We start from the raw sequence: 22,468 nt of genomic DNA on the forward strand, positions 1-22,468 counted from the left end.
ACGCCCATGCAAATTACGGAAAGGTCCCTTATCCGGAAAACCCCAGGTCCCGAGCATTCTGGATGACAGGTTGCATACCTGTGTGTGTGTGTGTGTGTGTGTATATATATATATATATATATATACATCAAGAATTCCTGCAGCTTTGACATACTTTATTCATGCAAACTTCTCATCGGCAGGGTTTTCTATAATATCAAGGTAACCCTTTGCTTTCACTCTACCTGTTTTTTTTTTTAACTTCATACATTTTGCTTACTTTACTTTGACCAGTTTATTATTAAACCTCCCAAACACCGGTTATCATCATGTGCACTCGTTCTAGCATTCCCTTTCCCCCTATATGCCTTTGCCAGTCCGACCCTACAGCAGCGAATCAAGGCGGGGGTTGCGGAATATGCTAATTTCCCCGGAGGAAGTGAGTCTATGGTTTTGGAATTCACTGAAAGTGGAGTAGATATTTAGGTATCTTTGCTTGGTTGGCAAAAGATGTGATAGTCCCCAAACAAAATGCCTCACTTCACAGTTGTTCCAGTTGAAGAGCAAGCTAGATTGGGATGTGATTACTTGGAAGGCCTTAACGGAGTGGATTATAGGGACACAGGGCACAGTTCTCGGGATCCCTACGACAGCGTTAGTTCCGACGGTAAGTTCTACAGCAGGGTCGGAAAGTTTAGGGCCTCCGCGGTTGTAATTGTTTTCTCACAGATCCAATGATAAAAAGAGAACCTTAGAGAAGTACGTGATAGATTCGGTATTGTATTTATATCAGGGAACGAATATTGTTGGAGAGTTAACCTTGCTATAACATCGGTTATACAGCGGTATGTTTCGCTTTTATTACCCTATTTAAAAAAAATAGATTTTGGAAAAAATCGGTAATAAAATGCAGTCGCTAAAAACTCATGCACGACTTCGGCTTCTTCCAGTCGGAAGGCTAGTTTGGAACACCTAAATATTTATAATCAGTTGCCAGGAACGCTGCTGAGAAATGTGTGTGTCAATGCGAAAAAAGGCTATATCTTCTTGTCTTTTACCCGTAAGTTGTATGTGTAGATGGGAGCCAATGAATTCCTTGTACAGGCAGGGCTGGATTGAAGTTCTGTTCTGCAGTAGGAGCTGGCTCACTATTCACTGCCTCTTCCCTTATTGCCAGTCAGGGAAGAGAGGAGATGAACCCCGCCTCGGCTTCACTGCCAAAGTAAGCCACAAGTGTCTGGCAGCAGCTAGGGTTACTGTTTTTTCTGTACTGGCACCCAAGGGCCACACTCAGGGGTGTAATTATAGAGGGAGGCCCAGAAGGTATAGGGGTCCCTATGAGGCCTTTGTTAATGAGGAATTTTAATAAATATTGGTTAAACAGACCAACTTCTGGACATTTTGGGGGCCCCAAAATGACTTTGCTGTGGGGCCCAGTAAAATGTAGTTATGCCACTGGCCACACCCATAAAGGTGCTTTAGGGATTGTACTCACTGGCGTGTTGCCCTGTGTTTCCATGTTGTGTTCCAACTGCGTTCGGCATTTACATTAACCCGTGTTAGTACAGGCAGTGAAACACAGGTGTGCTCCACCACAGGAAAATGCAGGGCAAAATGGGTGCAAATATAGACAATATACCCTTCACTATAGGGTTCACTTAGATTGCTGTACCATGGACTGTTTGTGGTGTAAAGTAATTGCCACTACTGGATCTTTCCCCAGTTAGGATATTGTTTGGACCACGACAAAGATTGGATCAAAACAGCAAGGTAGTCCGACTAATTCTTTAAATCACACCAGTCCCTAAAAAAGTATGTTGACTCCTAACCTTATATTTTTGAAAAGTTACAAATTCTGACAAATCCATCTCACAAATAAGTAAAATTTTCTTTCAACTCCAAACCACCTAGCTACAAAGCATCCCTAAATTTAGCAGTTTTGATAAAAAAAATTCTGAAAATAACCTCAAAGCTTCCAATTTATAGCATCTTATCTCTCACATGTCATTAGGTAACAACATAAAACACCCTAAGGGCTCTGGCACACGGGGAGATTAGTCGCCCGCTAAGGGTCTACTGAGCAATTTGATGCTCAGTGTGCATAGGTTTACCAAAGTATGTTGTGTGTATGGACTCTATAATGAAAACAGTATGTTATGTGTCATAAGACCCCCCCCCTAACAGATGAAGACCCTCGAAAACCATATATTTTTGGAAAGCACACATTCTGACATCTAAAATTGTTAAATATCTTTCTATTTCAAACCCCCAAAGCGTTGTTAAATACAAGTAACAAATTATAATGCAAAACTAAAAATACAATAAAGTAAGTAAAAAAAAAAAAAAAAAAATTGCATAAACCAATAAAATAAAAGAATTACTCCAACAGTGTGAATAGTTATCAAAATGCCTAATCCACTACTCATGCTTCTAAGAAAAAACTGTTTGTACGGCAAGTTTAACATATGCAAATATGTAATACATATGCAAATATGTAATCCGGAAACCTGTTATCCAGAAAGTTCCGAATTATGGGAAGGTCATCTCCCATAGACTCCTTTATAAGCAAATAATTCAGATTTTTAAGAACGATTTGCTTTTTCTCTATAATAATAAATCAGTACCTTGTACTTGATCCTAAATAAGATAGAATTAATCCTTATTGGAGGCAAAACAATCCCATTGTGTTTTTTTAATGTTTAAATGATTTTTAGTAGACTAAAGGCATGGAGATCCAAATTACGGAAAGACCCCTTATCCAGATAACCCCAGGTCCCGAGCATTCTGGATAACGGGTCCCACACCTGTAGTAAAAAAAAAAAAAAGAAAACAGAGAAAACTGCATGCTTGTTTTTGGTACAAATTGCTCTCCTAATTTGCTGTCTCTATTTTTTTTTCTCTTTCTCTCTCATCATTTTTTTTTTTATTAGTCTCCAACTTTTAAAACTTTTTTTTTTTTGTACAAATTTCCCTTTTTGTCATCTCTCACAATGTTTTCATTTTCCATTTTGGCTTCCATGCCACTTTCCTGCAGTTTCCATCTGCACCACTCTGACCAGCCCTATACATTTGATCAATTTATTACCTGCCCAGCCTGCCCCAAACCTGCATGAAATAAAATACATTTTAAAGCATCTACTTTGGTTTATCACGCAGTTGATGTGTGTGCATTGTGAGAAAACAACAATCCAAATTAGCTGTTATATGGCTTTTAAAAAAAGAGACATTTGTACAAAAAAGTTGTAACAGTAACAGGATATAATCCAAATTGTGTCTAGGTATGTATAGACCCTTTAATCATGTAATTGTTTTTTTTGTATCAAACATAAAACACTATCAATGTGAGTAGGACCACTGAAGGAGAAATCATTACCTAAAAAAAAATCCAAAAAACTAAAATACAAAATATAGTCAGGATAGTCATAGATACAAAGGCTCAAGTGGGTGCTCAAAAACAAATGATTCTTACAGATATGTGAACTGGAGGTGCGCATCAGAAGCAGTATACAGTGCCACGGAGGGCAACACTTCCGTTAGCTATATTCACAGTTGATAAAGATACTATGAATGTGGCATGATCCCGTGTGCGTATGTGATGATAGTCACTGCACAATAGTAGCCACTAAGGTGACATGTTAATACTCATATTAAGTGCTGGGGTCATAAAAAAAACAAACAAACAATTAGTTGCGCGTAAGCCACCATTAGCATTTAATCTCATGTAAATTAATTCTGGAGACTTGATATTCTTTCATCTATCAGACCTGTAGTAGCCCTATTCTAGATGATACTAAAAGGCTTTCAAAACTTTTTATTGGGTTTTTTTTTTTAACATAATTGATAGTTGGAGCACAATTACAGAATTTTATTCTGCCCCTCCTCCAATAATGATTGCTTAAGAACAACCTTAGCTTAAGGTGTTTAGAGCGTTAGCTAAATCCAGATTAATTCACTTTACTGCAGCCACGAGAACAGCCAGGCAGGAACTTCATTCAAGAAAGTTGAACAGCTAACCAACACAGATAATGTTACATGTTTTCCCACAAAAAATTGTAGAGGTGTAGTATGCAGGATCCTAATATCACCGAGGTGCATTTGAAATGTGGTAGGTTTATTACACATCTGCTTTGCATTAATTCATGTAGGATACATCTAATATGTAAATTTTTTTTTTTTTTGGGAGGGGTTGATACTGTGTCGAGTGTTTGCTACAAATGTGTGTATATATATATATATATATAGCACACTACAAATGCCGGCATTCATGTTTAAGAAGAATATCAGAGCCTGGGTACAGTCCAGATGATGAAGACACTAATGTTTCGGCTAACACAATAGCTTTATAGTTTTTGACAAAGGATATTGTGTTAGTCGAAAAGTTAGTGTGCTGCACAATAAAAATTTTACAATTTTGCTGCATTATTAGCCCTGTTAGCTCATTGCGTGTTGTTTGCAGGAGCCAGTATTAATGAAGAATGTAATGTGCGTTTGTGCTTTCTGCTAATGTATGCCTTTGGCTTGTGGGATGAATCCCACAGAGATACTCCTCGCAGGTAGATAATGGGCATTTTGTGTTTGTTTTAGCATTTTTAAGGTCAGAAACTGTTTCTGTATTAAATTATTAAAAACTAATTATGGACTATTAACTCCAGATCTCCTATTTAATGAGGCAAGCTTCTTGCATTAGTGAACATACATTGATGTATTAACATAGAAGTTAATCGTTTTTCTTTGCTTCCTTGTGCAGAGTGAAGCCCCGCCCCCACTTCCTGTTTAGGTCTCTCATCAAAAAAAAAAAAAAACCTGTTAATGCACAGACTGGCTCCTGCTGCCTTCAGGCATGCCCAGAAGGCTCTCCAGGTCGACGAATTGAAGAGAAAACTGAAAAGGAAGTGGGGGCGGGGCTTCACTCTGCACAAGGAAGCAAAGAAAAACGATTAACTTCTAACTGAGGAACCAGGTCAGAGAGAATGCTGGGACAAAGGTAGGTAATTCTGGAGGCTGTTTAGAGTAATTTTACTGATAAAAAAAGGTTTACTTATTCTTTAAGAATGAAAAGCATTCTGAAGGCATTCTCGCTCTCCACAGATATTTTCAGTTCAACAGAAAACCCAGTTTTGATGTAAAAATGCTACCTCTAGCCTTAAGCTCCACAGCATAATTGATAATATCCATCAGTGGTTTGTATCAGGTGGGCAGTACACACACTGGAGTGCAAATGTTGTATAGCCAGTAGTCAATAACAGATAGTTTTGTACCTATGATATTCAATATTTTTTGTATTATTTGGCAAGGGTCTTATTCAGAACTTACAGAATATTTAACTCTGCTTTATTTTTCTTCTCCTGGGATATTTTCTCTGTCCTATAATGACCATACAGATGACTTTGCTTGTTTGCATACAAACAAGCAACAGACGTAGAAAAGTCCAAAGGGCTGCTCATCTGGATCAACAAGCTAATAAAGCACTTGCATAATACAAAAAAGTTATTGGTTGTTTTACAGTATCCATTCAGGAAATTCCCATCCCTACCTTAAATGGACAAAGCAAAAAAAGTTTATGTAGCAGCATTGCACAATTGCCATATACTCAGGTTGGGCAATACTTTTACCTTTTGGATCTTCTGATCCTTCTATGATGTAACTCTTTGTACAACATTTAATTTAACTATGTAATGGCATATTGTACATCTTATGTAACGGGTATTGTGTCGCACAGGCTTGCTTTTGGCTCTTGGTTTCTTAGGCTGATGTCCCATGGAGCGTGTTAGTTGCCGACGATCAATCTCTGTTATTGCGGGCGACTAACCCCTCCGAAATGACTTTCCACCGACACAAACAGGAATTGCTGGTGGAAAGGCCTTCAAATTGCTTCCTCCGGCAGGCAACTTTGTAAGACTTTGGAAGCGGATAGTTGCCTACAATAGCAGAGATCTATGTAGGGCGACTAACACTTCCGTGGGACATCAGCCTTATACTTTGGATTTTGCTATACTGAAACAGTGAAAAAAAATTTAACTTATAACTCCTGCTGAGTGCTATGCTTTTTTAACTCTATATATTTTTACTTTACTTGACATTAACTTATAGGCGCGTTTTACATGAGAGGATTTGTTTCCCATCTCATTAGTTTGTCTTCTTGACTTTCGTTTTTTTTTTTCGTCTGGCAAGTCATAACACTGTGCATGCTGTAGACTTGTCAGGACATGTTAATTCATATTTCGAGCAGGATAAAGATTAAGATTTAGTTTTTATGTATTATAAAAAATAAAAAAAAAGTTAAGGGTTCTTAACACAGAATTTAAATGTTACTTAGCATCAGTAATTTAAATGTTAGCTTTGAATTACAGGTATGGGACCTGTTATCCAGAATGCTTGGGGCCTGGGGCTTCCAGATAACAGGGTTTCCCTAATTTCGATCGCTATACCTTTAAGACATTTTAAATATTTGTGGTAGTCTTCCCATAATGTGGAAAAATTTATATGTAAAAATATTAATTTATATAGAATATGCATGTGTGAACTTTCTGGATAATGGACCCCATACTTGTATGTAAGTGTGTATATATGTAATATGCATTGTGTTTGTGTGTATATATATATATATATATATATATATATATATATAATATATATATATATATATATATATATATATATATATATATATATATATATATACTCGAAGGAAGGTACCGCTCACACAGGTCTTAGGTTCAATTTTGTAGATTTATTGAAGAGGCAAGGGAACTGACGTTTCGGCTGCAACACCAGCCTTTGTCAAAGTTGCAAATACAAGTGAAAAAAAAACCTTATAAACAGTGTTTGGCGGGAACACCAACGGACAATAACGTGAGCGTGAGAAAACACCCCCCAAAAAATGCAAATGTGATGACATCAGACAGTACATGTACACAATCCACACCAAGGTTACGAAATACAACAAATATTTGTACTAGACAATCAGAATAAACAAAACAGAATGTGTTAATGTGAATTGCCCAAAAGAAAAAAATGTAACATAAAATAAGTAAAGAAAAAATAGGTAAAGAAAAAATACGGGAAAAAAATAATATACAAAGCGTGACACTATTCAAAACAAGGTAACATTATTCAAAACCGGGTCACGGTCTCATGTTAGGCGTTATTGTATTTCAATAAATCTACAAAATTGAACCTAAGACCTGTGTGAGCGGTACCTTCCTTCGAGCATTTGTGAACAAATTAGTGGAACTGCACCCAGGCATCTGTATTCGTTCTACACGAGAGTGCTGGCCTCTGCTGCATTATATATATATATATATATATATATATATATATATATATATATATATATATGACAAACTGTTAATTATACTGCTAATTGTGTTGTGATGTTCGAATTTGTACTAGAGCTTTACCTGGGTATGAGGATTAGCATGTGACCTAAGCCTTTTGACTTGTGACACTATAAACATAGTGGTGTACCAAAATATTTATTAGGGGCCTCCATCTATACTCTATTGTCCACACAATTACACTATATGAGAATGGTTTTGGGGTGTGTGTGGGAACTCAAACTGTTGGTTTGTCCCTGAGGAAGAGCATAGTTTGTGTTGGATTTTTTTCAATAAATGTTTTCTTTTTCACTAGGTCCCGGTTTGTGCCCTACAATTGTATATTTTTATTTTTGCACGGGCACCCAGGTATTCTGTGCTATTATATATATATATATATATATATATATAATATATTATACACATACACACAGGGGGGAGCAAACCCTATACAAGTCCAAGTGCCCTTGGTGCAGGTCAAAAACAAAAATATATAATATAAATGTGCCGCACTCACAGGGACTTGATATTTTTTTTTTTTTTTTTTGCTCTCTATCTATATATAAATATGATCCCAGGGGATCCTGTGAGCTTTTGGTTTTAATAGGTTTAGGCCATCCTAATTTAACTGGTTTTTATTACTATACTGATTTTAATACGTTTGGGCCAACCTAATATGCAAGAGTTGCTTATCAGTTTCAATATTTTTTTGTAGGTCATGGAAATTACAAAGAGAATAGTCCATTTCTTACTGGTTCAGAGGCTAATAAAGGAAATCAGTTTTATGACAAAAATCTGGCCTTATTTGAGGTAAGAAGTCTATCTTGCAATGTTTGAATTTAATAACAGTCAATGCATTCAAATAGTCTTTGAATATTATTTTGCTTGCAAGAAGATAGCTTCATCTCCTTAACGTAAACTAATTTGCTACAATTTCTTTGTACTACAACACCCACTGTTTCTTATCTGCATATCAAGCACTATCTGCCCTCTGCATACTCCAGCTCTAACTTACATCTTTAATTCGTCAGTGGCTTCTGGAATTTTTCCCAACACCGCAGTACCGCAGTGCTGCAATTGCTTATTAGACACTGCATGTTTTTAGCATAGATGCCACTATATCACACTTGAAACATGTTTAAAACATATTGTGGCTAATAAATATGACAAATTCTGCAACTGAATTTTTTTTTTGCGAGGGGGTGGGGCGGGGTTAGAATGCACATGCACACCCCCTAACATCCTCCCACCACACCACCTGCAGCAAACAAGCGAGAGGGTGGCAAGGCAGGGGGAACTACCATATAGCAAACCAATGGTCTGGGCCCCCTGTTCTATGGTTGTTACATATATAGGAAAAGGATTGCCCAAACAGATTTATTCACAATAAATATAGAGAAAAATAGAGAATATTGACAGCAAGAGCATTTTTAAAAGTACAAGTTATATATCTTTAGTGTTTGTGTCCCTTGCGCATTGCATATGCATTCCATCTTCTGTGAATGTATCCAGATGAATCGCAGTTGTGTTGTACGTGATGTTGGGAGCAGTTAATACATTATGGGATGTCAAAGAAACAATAGTGAGAGCCACATATTCAATATTTGTGTATAGCCCCAGCAAGTTAAACAGCTAATGCAGCAGTTATTCTAAGGGGCTCTTAAATGAATAAACATATTTAATAATACAAATTATGCAGACTAATGTAGCGAAGAAGTCCACAGAGGCGCCAATTTTTTTCACAAAGGGTACTATATACAAAAAACCAGCCAAATTGTATACCAAAAAACAAAACAAACACAATACAACTTATTCAAACAAAAAAAGAAAATCTCAAAACAAGGTTTGAAAGACAGTCAAGTTTACCTAGAGGTCAAAGTGAAGTCTTATGCCAACATCAGATACTGAGCAACATGGGATGATCTCCTATGAAGAAATTATTATAATTATATAAGTCTGTAGAAGAAAGATAAATTAAGCACTTATTGAGCCCTGTCAGTACTATGGTATTCAGACAGAAAATCCACTCAGCCTCACTTCTGAGAAGGCGAGTACTTTTATCTATACCATCAATTGTGGTGGTTACTTGTCTAATTCCCATTAGACTCAAAGAAGAGACATTTAGGGGCACATTCATTAAAGTACGATTGAATCCAAATACAAAAAAGTGTTTTTTCTACGTATTTTTTGCGACTTTTTCATTAATTTGCTTGACTTTTTCGTACCTTGAGACAATTTGCGCAACAGAATCGTATTTGTTGCGCCTAGTATGAAATTTTCGGATTCATTAAAGCTTCGTTATCGTGACTTTCCTTGGGCCAGGTTGGAGCTGCAGAGTGCCATTGAGTCCTATGGGAGGCTTCCTGCATTTTACGATTGTTCGGATACGAAAATTTAGTGACTTTTGGATCACCAATACAATATTATCGTGACTATTACGATTTTTATGTAAGCATATTCGTGACATTTCCAATCATCAGAAATTATCGCATCTAATTTTACCCATTTTGGGATTCAAACTTGTACTTTGATGAATCTGCCTCTTAGGGTAATTTACCTGCACTGGGCAAAAAAAACTGTGGCAACCAATCAAATTGTTTCATTCATTGTTCCTCCTGCAGCTGGCTGGAAAGAGCCTATCACTGATCGGTTTCTAAGGGTTACTGCCCCTGAGAAAATTTGCCCAGTGTTGATAAATGAGCCACATGTTTATGTTCGATGTAATGTTGTACAAACAGCATTATGTCGTGCCTGCTTTAGTGGCACTTTTATGTTTTAAAAAAACCTTTCTAATTTCTTATACAGTATTGCCTAAGTAGTATAAACCACATGGGCAAATGATGATATACACCACATATGTAGATTGGCAGGTAATCTGCTTTATATCAAATATTTGTAATTTCTCTGTGCATCTCTAGGCAGCACTGGAAACGATAGTGTTAATGTGCTCTTCCCTTTAAAAGACAGGATGGCAAAAAAACAAAAAAAAAAGACTAGATTCTTCTCCTCTTTAACTTTTTTTTTATTTTTCCAGTTTATTTCCTTTTACAGGTTTATTTTGACTTTGATCCCTTATGGGGCTCCTGTGCTGTGTGGGAATCCTATATCGTCACCCACGATTAAGCATGCTTCTGCGCTTCTTTGGGGACTTGGGTACATTATGCCCAGCAAGGCATGCTTCTGTGCTGCCTTGGGCACTTCAGACAGGTCAAGGTGATACACACCACAACGAAGATGTGCTTTTGTGTTACTACTGTGTGGGGGAACGAGATTCACGGGCATGCTGCAGCACGGTCTTAACTATCCCAGCAGCAACATCCTAGCTACTGTGGACACAGACTGGCAGGACACTCTGACAGTCTGTTTGGCACTGTATTCTATCTGCTTTGTATGTCCAAATTGTGTCTGATATAGCAGGCTACGGCTTGTGCAGGAGATAGTCAGGACTCTCTTGAGGCTGTTTTTTGAACTTGTCGCCAAAAGTTTTCCTGGCAGGAAGGCATCACCGCTTATGGAGACTGCAGCCACAGACATCACCACAACCTGCAGCAGACTCTTATTTTACTAATTCCAAGGGCCCATGTTTTCACAATAACAGTGATTACAAGAGTGGGGGGTCTCCTTCTTGGCTCTCTGACACACCTTAAAAGTTTCAAACTGACACTGTTAATACATTACTCACAGACATGTTTTAAACCAGAGCAGAAAACAAACTGTGTGGTTCATTTCAACATCGTCAAAACCACTTCCCAATATGTGAGATGAGACCGACGACTAACTAAAGATAAATAGCTTAGGGTGACAGGTCCCCTTTAATTGAAGGTTCCTTTCTGGAAATTTACACAGTTGACCTGTTATTTCTTGTATTATTGTTTTAGTTAACCTGTAAAGCTGACTTTCAAGAATCCCCATGATGTCCAATCCGACTGCTTCAGATCAGGACGCAGAATGGGGACAGCCTGAGGGTGCGCAAATTAGAAATCTGCGCTGGCCGTTGGTGCATCCTGGGCACACTTCAATTTGGCCTCCACAGAGTAGATCTGCAAGGCAGCGATGTGGTCTTCGCTGCACATCTTCACCAAATTCTTTGAGTATCACGTTTTCTTCCCCGTTGAAACAACCTTCATATTAAAAGTTCAGTCAACAGTGGCCTAAACATATCTTCTCAGTTACCCAGTTTCCTATTTCAATACTCTGCTTATCGCATATTCATATTCCTTTCCCAGAAGTGTTGTGATGTGTCAACCCAGAGCAGCAGCGGAGCGAAGTGAAGTGAGGGGCAGTAATGTTGGACATGTTGTGAAGGAAAGTTCTGCTTGGCCGTTCAGATTTTAGATGCTGTGTTGTGTGGGGCATAGCAATTACACACTGAGGAGTGCTGAAGTAACTGGAAGTAGAATTTTTTGATGCCAAAGAACCGTTTTTAACTGGGGAAATTGTATGGTCTATATAATGACTATGGCAAGCTATGATATTGATAATTATTTATACTGCCTTTGTACCGTTGTACTTTCCTCTCCAAAACTTGGTGTACTTGGCTTGTGGCTTCCAATACAAATTTACATATATATTGGGTCCATGGCTTGAGTTACCAGAAACAGTAGTTGAACCTGCATGTAATGTCTCTGATATAGAGTGTACACAGCCCATAAACGTTATGAATGAACCCACCTGTTTTGTGTTTAATACATTTAAAATGCAAAAAAAAAACTTAAAAAAATAAATAAAACAAAGTGAGGCCAAGATTAGGAATGTGGAGTAGGGTAGTGCTAAGGGTGATGGGCAAAATAGAAATAGTGGGAGGGAATGTCATTGTATGCAAGAATATTGTAAGCATAGACATAAGAAAAAAGTTGTGTTGCTGGGGAATAAAAAAAATAATACATTTTGGATGGTGAGGAGAGAGACAAAAAAGAGGGTAAAAGAAAATAGAAGTAAAGGATTTAAATATGTGGGAACTACTGTATATTGTGGACCGCATTTGGTTACTCATATCACTAGCAGCTCAGCCAATCCCTGCAATTCTACAGGTTAAGAAAAATCTGAAAAACTGTTTTTGTCAAAAAAAAAAAAAAATGATGCACCAATTTTTGTAGTTACCGTGTATACTCGAGAATAAGCCGATCCGAATATAAGCCGAGGTACCTAATTTTACCTAAGAAAACTGGAAAAATGTATTGACTCGAGTATAAGCCTAGGGTGGGAAATGCAGCAGGTACAGGGTCCTGTGACGGATTAACCAAGGCGTGTCAATAGTGTGCGCGCTAACAGGTACATTCTAGCTTGGGTTGGCGGGGGCAGCGGGAATTGCTAGCAGGGGTCAGTGTTGGACTGGGGTGCCTGGGGGCCATCAGAAACATCAACCTAGGGGCCCACCAAAACAATGTGTGTAAACAAACAGGGCCAGCTTATCAAATGTGGCATAAAGTGAAAGGGAAAAGCTGAGGGTCCCAATCTCATAGAACAGTTCTAAAAATTTTAAACCAGTAATATCATTACAGAAATTGATTTACAACACATTAACCCCAAGCATTAGCCACTCTAACATGACAGTAAGCACTGTTAGACTGGCACACTAGAGGCCCACCACAGGTTCTCTAACTAAATATGAAAAACCACCAGTCAAATTAAAAAATATTAGCTCATAATTTTAAGCAGAATTTAAGAAGTAACTACTGATCAGGTACAGTACAGACAGATTTCACACAACCCCCCAACCTGAAATTTAAGTATATAAATTTAATGCAGAATGAGAGGACCGTAAAACGGTCTCAAAGAGGGAGCTTGCTGGCACTCCCACTACATCCCTGATTCCATTTCTGTTCGACAGCTGAAAATTAAATAGTGCGGCGCAGAGCAAAGTGCATTACTTCCAGCAGCCCCTTAGTCATCCTTCATTTCCATATGAGCACTGCTTGTTCCCAAGGGTGAGTTTTTCAGCACATTTTGGGTACTGAAAAACTCTGCTTATGCTCGAGTATATACGGTATCATTATATTAGTTTCTCCGGGCTACAGTTATCTTCTTTGATCCTTCTGCGTAAATTACATCTTAATCGTCAATGTCCATATATTAACATCTGTGTTAATATATGTTTAAAAAAAAATCATGTTCTTGTCCCTTTTCCATAATTAAGTTCAACCTATTGCACATCCCTGCATAATATATTGGCGCTTTAAATGTATGTGTTAATAATAACGCTTGCAAAACTCTTTGTACGATAAAAAAAAAAAAAATTGCAGATTTATTAGACAGCATAAATGATGACAGTTTATTTTCTCAGAATAAAATCCTTTATGGCAAATAAATAAACAGTTGATACAGTAGTAAAAAGACATTCTTTGTAATTTTTTGTAAAAGGTGATCTTCCAGTCCTAGGTATGCCAAAAAAAGTATTTTAGCCGAACACTCTGTACTGTTAAAACATATACTTTTTTGCACTTGAACTAATTTTGAGTATTAGTATTACAGTGCAATTTACTTTCTTATGTAAAAAAAAAAAAAAAACTGTTAGTCATGGCATACAGTGGAATTCTGTGGGCAGTCAATTTAAGTAGTCAAATGAAAAAAAAAAATGTGATTAATTTTATCCCTGTTAATTTATTATTGTTTTCTGTGTCTAACTAAATGTTTTCCTGTTTATCACACAGGAAGAGCTTGATATTCGACCTAAAGTTTCATCATTTCTCAGTCGTCTTGTTAACTACACAAACCTTACCCAAGGTGCCAAAGAACATGAAGAGGCTGAGGAAGCTCGAAGAAAAGTTAACAAAGTGAGCACAATAATTGTCAAACCTGCTTTGCCCAGGTTTTCCATACAGGGCCTTGTAGTAAATAAACCATAGAGCTGACAGCTCTTCTATCTGTTTTAGGGTGCTGCTTACTTTACTTTACACAAGTCAACGTTCTGTACTGTTTCAGACCAACTTTCCTGCGGGCCAAATCATTAAAAAAATCTGTTTCTCTGTCCCAAGCAACATATCCACAGAGACTTTTTTTTTTTTTCTTTTTTTAGAAATATAGCCGCTTTTACTGTTGTAGCTAGGACTTAATCATATATTAAATTTATTGTAAAACTCTGTTATCCTATATTAAAGAGTGATAGTTATTACCGTAACAAGGAACCCCCTAGTGAAGTAAATTGATAACTTTTTTTGCCCAGAAATATTCCGTTTTTTGTAGCCAAAGCACCTTTTGTAACTTAGTGTCACGCTGCATCTTAAAGGGACTGTCCACCTTTTGTAAAGTCTTACCAGATTTCTAGTGTTTTGCAAAAGATGCTCTTTTACCAATGCAATCAAAAATCTATGCTTTACGTTCCAGAAGTAATAAAAATAAGCGCCTGCCCACAGCTACTGTCACCAACCCCCTTCACCTCTACAAAGACATAGAAATCAGCAGTGCATTCAAAGAAACTAGGGTAGAGAGCTTGAGGTTAAGCACTCCTGTGCATGCCCTATCACTTCCTTGCTCATTTGCATACATTTTTAGCCAATAGAATTACTGCTATGGAAATGAATAAGGAAGCTCAGGCTTGCACAGTAGCACATAGCGCAGTTCTGTTCTCGCTTTCTCTGTCTGACCCTGCTGCTGTAACTGAACTGCTTTACACAAAGATAGAATTCCATGGGCCTTTGGCCAAAATGGTGACCTTCAGTGCAAGATTATTGTCCTGGATGGTATTCCACAGATCAATGCTGTGCAAGATCTTTTCTATTCCAGCTGTTAACCGAATAGCACTACCACCTAAACAGGCTAACTCCACCTGTACCTGTAGGAGCCTGTCAAAACAAACTGATAATCTATTCCATTTTACTATATCTTAATAAGGTATTTCCTACTAGGGCAATAGACCCCCAAAACTCTGCTATCAATGGTAGGATAAATATTTGATAAACCGGTTCTGGGTGGGGTTAAGAATACTTCTAGGACAGGGTCTTTGTTGTATTAAATGTTGTTTTGGGTATGAAGATGCCCAGCCCAATCCAGGACAAATTAGATTGCTTACAGAAAACAGGCACCCAGGCAAACACTTTTGTTTGCTTCAAATGAGTCTACTGAGTTCTAGCGGTAATATCAGTGGAAATATCAGTATTTTAAATTGGGCCTACAAATCTTAAAAGCTTACTTTATAGTTTGCATATTACATACGAAAACATATTTTTTTTAATTGCCCTACACTAGTGTGAAGTAAATGTTTGTGTTTTAATACAACCTGTGTAAAGCTTCTGACCCCTATTTCTCTCCATTTTGCAGTCTCCTTGCATGGGAACAGTAATGGGTGTCTACCTTCCTTGCATGCAAAACATCCTTGGTGTAATCTTGTTTCTTCGCCTAACCTGGATTGTCGGCACTGGTGGAGTACTACAGACCCTTTTGATTACTCTAATCTGCTGCTGCTGTGTAAGTAAATTATAATTAGCCAACATTAGAGTTTTTTTTTTTTTTTTAGTTCAGGTTCTGGACTGGGCTTCGGGCTGTGCCTGCCAGTCGCTGCTCTAGCAGCCACTGGCGTGTACCCTGCAACCATCACAACACCATAAACATTTTCATTGGATAGTTGAGGGGGACACATAATAGAGTTTATAACATTGAAAAACTGTATATTATTGTAGAAAAAGGCAAAATAGTACCTGGAGAACGGTGATTGTAAGCAACAGCATAATATCAACTAAAATAATATAATGCTATGGACCAGTGGCGCAACACTCGGCCTTCACCCCCACAAAAAAAAGAAATTCCTATTGAAAAGTATACATTACCTTTTTTTCTTTTTTTTATGGTAATTTTTTGTTTAGTTTCATTATATTTAAGTCTGTATATACTTATGGGGTTTGATTACTTTGGGTAATTTATTATGAATTTTGGTATCTAGGATCAGTTAATAAACTTTCACCAGCTTTCTTTCTATGATATATATATATATATATACATACATACATACAGTGGAGGAAATAATTATTTGACCCCTCACTGATTTTGTAAGTTTGTCCAATGACAAAGAAATGAAAAGTCTCAGAACAGTATCATTTCAATGGTAGGTTTATTTTAACAGTGGCAGATAGCACATCAAAAGGAAAATCGAAAAAAATAACTTTAAATAAAAGATAGCAACTGATTTGCATTTCATTGAGTGAAATAAGTTTTTGAACCCTCTAACAAAAAAAGACTTAATACTTAGTGGAAAAACCCTTGTTTGCAAGCACAGAGGTCAAACGTTTCTTGTAATTGATGACCAAGTTTGCGCACATTTTAGGAGGAATGTTGGTCCACTCCTCTTTGCAGATCATCTCTAAATCCCTAAGGTTTCGAGGCTGTCTCTGTGCAACTCTGAGCTTGAGCTCCCTCCATAGGTTTTCTATTGGATTAAGGTCCGGAGACTGACTAGGCCACTCCATGACCTTAATGTGCTTCTTCTTGAGCCACTCCTTTGTTGCCTTTGCTGTATGTTTTGGGTCATTGTCGTGCTGGAACACCCATCCACGACCCATTTTCAGTTTCCTGGCAGAGGGAAGGAGGTTGTCGTTCAGGATTTCACGATACATGGCTCCGTCCATTTTCCCGTTAATGCGAATAAGTTGTCCTCTGCCCTTAGCAGAAAAACACCCCCAAAGCAAAATGTTTCCACCCCCATGCTTGACGGTGGGGACGGTGTTTTGGGGGTCATAGGCAGCATTTTTCTTCCTCCAAACACAGCGAGTTGAGTTAATGCCAAAGAGCTCTATTTTGGTCTCATCAGACCACAGCACCTTCTCCCAGTCACTCACAGAATCATTCAGGTGTTCATTGGCAAACTTCAAACAGGCCTGCACATGTGCCTTCTTGAGCAGGGGGACCTTGCGAGCCCTGCAGGATTTTAATCCATTGCGGTGTAATGTGTTTCCAATGGTTTTCTTGGTGACTGTGGTCCCTGCTAATTTGAGGTCATTAACTAACTCCTCCCGTGTAGTTCTAGGATGCTTTTTCACCTTTCTCAGAATCATTGACACCCCATGAGGTGAGATCTTGCGTGGAGCCCCAGAGCGAGGTCGATTGATGGTCATTTTGTGCTCCTTCCATTTTCGAACAATCGCACCAACAGTTGTCACCTTCTCTCCCAGCTTCTTGCTAATGGTTTTGTAGCCCATTCCAGCCTTGTGCAGGTCTACAATTTTGTCTCTGACATCCTTGGACAGCTCTTTGGTCTTTCCCATGTTGGAGAGTTTGGAGTCTGCTTGATTGATTGATTCTGTGGACAGGTGTCTTTTATACAGGTGACTAGTTAAGACAGGTGTCCTTAATGAGGTTGACTAATTGAGTAGAAGTGTCTAACCACTCTGTGGGAGCCAGAACTCTTAATGGTTGGTAGGGGTTCAAAAACTTATTTCACTCAATGAAATGCAAATCAGTTGCTATCTTTTATTTAAAGTTATTTTTTCGATTTTCCTTTTGATGTGCTATCTGCCACTGTTAAAATAAACCTACCATTGAAATGATACTGTTCTGAGACTTTTCATTTCTTTGTCATTGGACAAACTTACAAAATCAGTGAGGGGTCAAATAATTATTTCCTCCACTGTATATATATATATATATATATATATATATATGTTTTATGCCTGCATTGTTCTTAGTTTTGTTTAGATTTGCAGTTTAAGTGGTTGGAGTAGAAAGACCTTTTTTACCAATTTTGTATTTATGTGTACAGGTATGGGACCCATTATCCAGAATGCTCAGAACCCGGGGTTTTCCGGATAAGGGATCTTTCTGTAATTTGGGATCTCCTACCTTAAGTCTACTAAAAAAAATATTTAAACAGTAATTAAACCCAATAGCATCGTGTTGGCTCCAATAAGGATTAATTATATCTTAGTTGGGATCAAGTAGAAGGTACTGTTTTATTATTACAGAGAAAAAGGAAATCATTTTTAAAAATGTGAATTATTTGCTTATAATGGAGTTTATGGGAGATGGCCCATAATGGGTTTCCAGATTAGGGGTCCGATTCCTGTACTTTACAGGGTTCTTTGTACTGTTAGGTGCTTCTTTGACACTTAATACACACACACACGCTTTGTTCCAGAAGGTGAATTGGCAGCCGAGAAAATTCATATGCACTATTTTCATTTGGTTAGTTCATGCCACATATTTTGGTATGCATATTGGGTGTGAAACTGTTCAGTAGACCCTTGGCATTCATATTTAGTGGGGTTGTTTTGAGATAAATGTGTCAAATTTCAATATTTTTAGGTGATTTTTAGCTGTTTCATAGCTTGTAGAAGGACAATATTGCCTATTTCAGATTTGTCTGAATGTATACTTTCCAAAACAGTATGGTAGTCGGAGGTCATTGTACAGGCAGGGTTTAGCTTGCACAAGGTTTTGGGGTCTCTAAATATCAGATACTTTGGTAAAGCTATGCACATTTGACATCACACAGTTTGGTAGACCCCTAGTATTCATATTTAGGATGTTTGATCTTGGTACCTAATGAAATGTGGGAGATTAGATGCTGCAAAGTGGAAGCTTTGAGGAATTTTGTTATAAATATAAAAGCTTTGTGGTTTGGTTGTTTGGATTAGATAGATATTTTACCCATTTTGGAGAATGTGTACTTTCCAAAAGTATTTGGCTTTCTGGGTGATACTTATTTTTATGGCTTTACAGCACATAAAATGCAGTTAATAAGAGCTATAATTGGCTTTGTGTGCCACGTTCTTCCACCTACCCATCCCTGGATTCCTCTCTGAAAATCTAGTGACATTGCAGTAGGTTCATAGCAAAAAACAATGTCAAACCTGAGGGGGTGGGGCATCATCAATCAATAAAGATTAGGCCAGCACAAACTGTAAATACGGCCCTGGGTCAGGGTCATGCCATTGAATGATGTAATGGCTGGGAATTGGTACATTTAGTTAATTTTGCAAAGTTTTGTTCGGGTTTTAAAACACTGCAGCCTGTATAAACACTGGACTATCTGGTTCAAAACAGACAGGTTTGGACATTACCTGATGGAGTGCTGGGTCCCTATTTATTTCACTTTAAGATGTGCAAGGTAAAAGCATTCTTAAAACAGAAGCTATTCACATGCTTTATGGTACACTAATAGCAATGCCTTAAAACCAAAAATGATTGGTTTCCCCATTCGCTCAAGGAATTATAATGAACATGCAAATACTCATTAATGTGCATGTGGCCTACTATGCATCTAAATATGTCTATGAAGAGAAAAAACTCAGAAAAGTCCAGTTGTGTTAGACTTTATTCTACTAGACATTGGTATAATAGCACTGATAGGCCTAGTAATTCAAGGCCTGTTTCGATCTTTTTAGGTCTCATCAGTACAAAATATTGGAACATGGCTTTTGAGGGAGTTGGAGAGCAGCGAGGCAAAGGAACCATGACACCCAGGGTGAGAAGGGCCCTTCCTAAAGCCCTCTAAGAAAAGTTTTGAGTAACAGTATTTATCTGCATGGTAGATTGATTGGCCACTTACCATTTAGCTTAAGTTACTATTATTACTTCTAATGTTGTTAGTCTATATGGGTAGTTAGTGTATCTTGTTTTGTTTTAGTTTCCACCATAGGACAACCAAAACATTTAGAAACATTTGCACATATATTTTAAGGAATATAATGTAGGTAGTAATAAGTTTATTTGCAAGAGTTTATGGTTTGAAATAATTTACCCCTTTTTTAAGCAATTTAATGGGGGTTGTGGGCAATTTTTACAATTTTTCTTTTGGCCAGTATGTATCCAACCTGTAACCAATAACACTTTAGAAAAATTGAAAATTCAATTTGGAAACAAGGTTATTCATGCAACTTTCTTGTAATATGTGCAATAGACAAAGGCACTAGGATTTATCTTAAAATCAAGACTATTTCCTTTTCCAATTGTTTTGCAACAAGTTTTTTTCTGTTTCCTACAGACTCTGCTTACAGCCATTTCAATGAGTGCAATAGCTACCAATGGAGTTGTGCCAGGTAATTCTTAATTTTATAATTTACAAATTCAGTTTACTGGGTTTCTTTTGGATCTTAAACTTCTGTGAAAAAGCATGCAGTAACAGCTGTAAAGTTAGGGTTAAATCATAAGTCCATAAACACACACACATTTTTTATATTTAGTAAAGCAACCCTCAACTTATACAGGTATATACAGAACTATGTACAGGGACATTTTTCTTTTGCTACAGTGTCTTTCATTTCTCCAACTTATTTTTCTTACCTGTTTATGTGCATTGACTTTTCCTGCTTTTAGTATTCCCTGTGCAATAATATAACTACAGAAAGCCAGAAAACATAGTAGTATGGAAGATGAGGGTAAAAAAGGACATATGTCCATCAGTTCCAACTTTTTGCCTACATGAAACCTGCCTACTAGTTGATTTGAGGGTAATGGATAGCAACATAGCAACCCCACCACTTAATGTGAGCTCAGCATTTATAGCACCTTATTCAACAAAAGGCACTATACAGGCAGCTCAAGCACAGGATGGATTCTGACTCCCTAAGTACATCATATAGTGAAAGTTGAGGGTGAGAGTGGGTTAGGGCACCACAAGCACAAAGAAGGTACTGACACCCCAAGAACACCATTTAGTGAAAAACACTGGGTTCAGGAACCACAAGCACATAATAAACAGGAAAAAAGGTGGGCACCGTCACTCCAGGAACAGTATTTAATGCAGAGAGAGACACTTGTATGCTTAAAAAACAGGATAGGTGAATGTTGTCAATGTGTAAGAAACTTCAAAGGGCAGTGGTACCTGTAATGCATTTATTGCACACAGTGGCACATACCCCCATACACATATAGTTCCGCTTTCTATAGCACAACCCATTATCCCGGCTAGTTGTTTGAATGTTCCGCAATGCACAGTCTGTCTCCCGAGATAAAACTGCAACGTCACGGCTGCTCCGGTTAAAACAGAGAGAATGCGGTGTGAAATCTGCTGCTGAGATACTAAACCGACCCGGCTAGATTTATTGCTCTGCTGCCCACTGCTCTGCTCTGGCTCTCTCTCTCCCCTGCAGCTAAGGTGAATGTTACTTAGCGATGTCTCTCCCTTTACCTCCCGCTCTGACCTTATTACTGATTCCTACAAGTTTCACTGAGATTTCCTGCCTATCTCTCTTGTCTCTCTCTGTCAGTCTCTAACTTATTGCCATTGATATTTGCAGTTTAACTACAGCAGGAAGCTGCAAGTTGGACAACACTGATGAAAAGTATTGCCTTCCCATCTTGTACACATGCTCACAGTAACACTCTTTCCCTAACCCCACCTTGACAATACAGTATATCACCATTAATTACTGAGGGCCAAAATATAGCATAATATGCTTGTGCCACACTGAGTTCTAGTTGATCCAGAGGAAGGCAAAAAAAAACATCTGAAGCCTCTCTAATTTGCCGCAGAAGGGAAAAAAATTCCTTCCTGGCAATTGGACCAATCCCTGGATCAACTGGATTTGTCATGAAATACTGGGGGACTCTCAAATGAAATGCTTAGTGCCCCAACACTTCATGAGATGTGGGAACCACATATCTCTTAAAATCAAGTGTGTCTGAGGCTGCCATTCCAACCATGGAGAAAAGCTGTTTTTGTAAAATGGGCGTGGTATTTTGTAGCTGTGGCCACACAAAATTTTGGCGCGACTCACAGGAAACATTTTTGTCCATCTTTGTGATTTTCAAATGTTGGAAGGTATGGCACCCTTTTTAATTATGGGAAATCATGCATACTGCAGATTAACAGACAGCAGCAGCTACAACACAGATACTTACATTTTCTCAGGATGGACCCTTATTTTGCTCTCCCATGTTATCCCCTGTGTTTTTTTTTCCCCCTCTTGCTCTCACCAGTTTCTATCCTTCTTTTACTGCTGTTATTCTTTGAAATCCACTCTCTATGCTTTTATTCTGCTTTTCACTATTACTTATGCATTCCAGTTTTTTACCACTTTCTTTTCTGTCTATTTAAATTTAAGCAATCAATCTTCGCTTCTATCACTTTCTAGGTCCCCTTGTAGTTTTCTTTCTACTTACTTTAAATTTGGCCTTCTGTCAGCATGTGAGGAGTTAATGGAAACTTCAGGTGTTTTTTTCCCCTGAAGGTGTAAGTCCTGGTTCTGCCACTAAGTGATTGGCTAAGCTCAAAAAAGATTCACATTTTTTCCTTTTCAGCCTAC

At 37.9% G+C, this 22,468-nt stretch overlaps 1 protein-coding gene across 1 annotated transcript in view; it reads left to right on the plus strand.

Annotated features, from left to right (window-relative positions):
* The first annotated feature begins 379 nt into the window (after window positions 1–379).
* slc12a4 (solute carrier family 12 (potassium/chloride transporter), member 4) overlaps window positions 380–22,468 on the plus strand; it is an 86,854-nt gene continuing 64,765 nt past the window's right edge. Inside the window, exons 1-5 of the mRNA XM_002942670.5 lie at window positions 380–646; window positions 8,011–8,105; window positions 13,946–14,068; window positions 15,552–15,698; window positions 20,206–20,260. Of these exons, the coding sequence (XP_002942716.1) occupies window positions 511–646; window positions 8,011–8,105; window positions 13,946–14,068; window positions 15,552–15,698; window positions 20,206–20,260 (556 nt within the window). The 5' untranslated portion in view covers window positions 380–510. The remainder of the gene's footprint in view (window positions 647–8,010; window positions 8,106–13,945; window positions 14,069–15,551; window positions 15,699–20,205; window positions 20,261–22,468) is intronic.

This window comes from Xenopus tropicalis, chromosome 4 (assembly GCF_000004195.4).
Source record: "Xenopus tropicalis strain Nigerian chromosome 4, UCB_Xtro_10.0, whole genome shotgun sequence".
Classification (NCBI taxonomy): Eukaryota; Metazoa; Chordata; class Amphibia; order Anura; family Pipidae; genus Xenopus; species Xenopus tropicalis.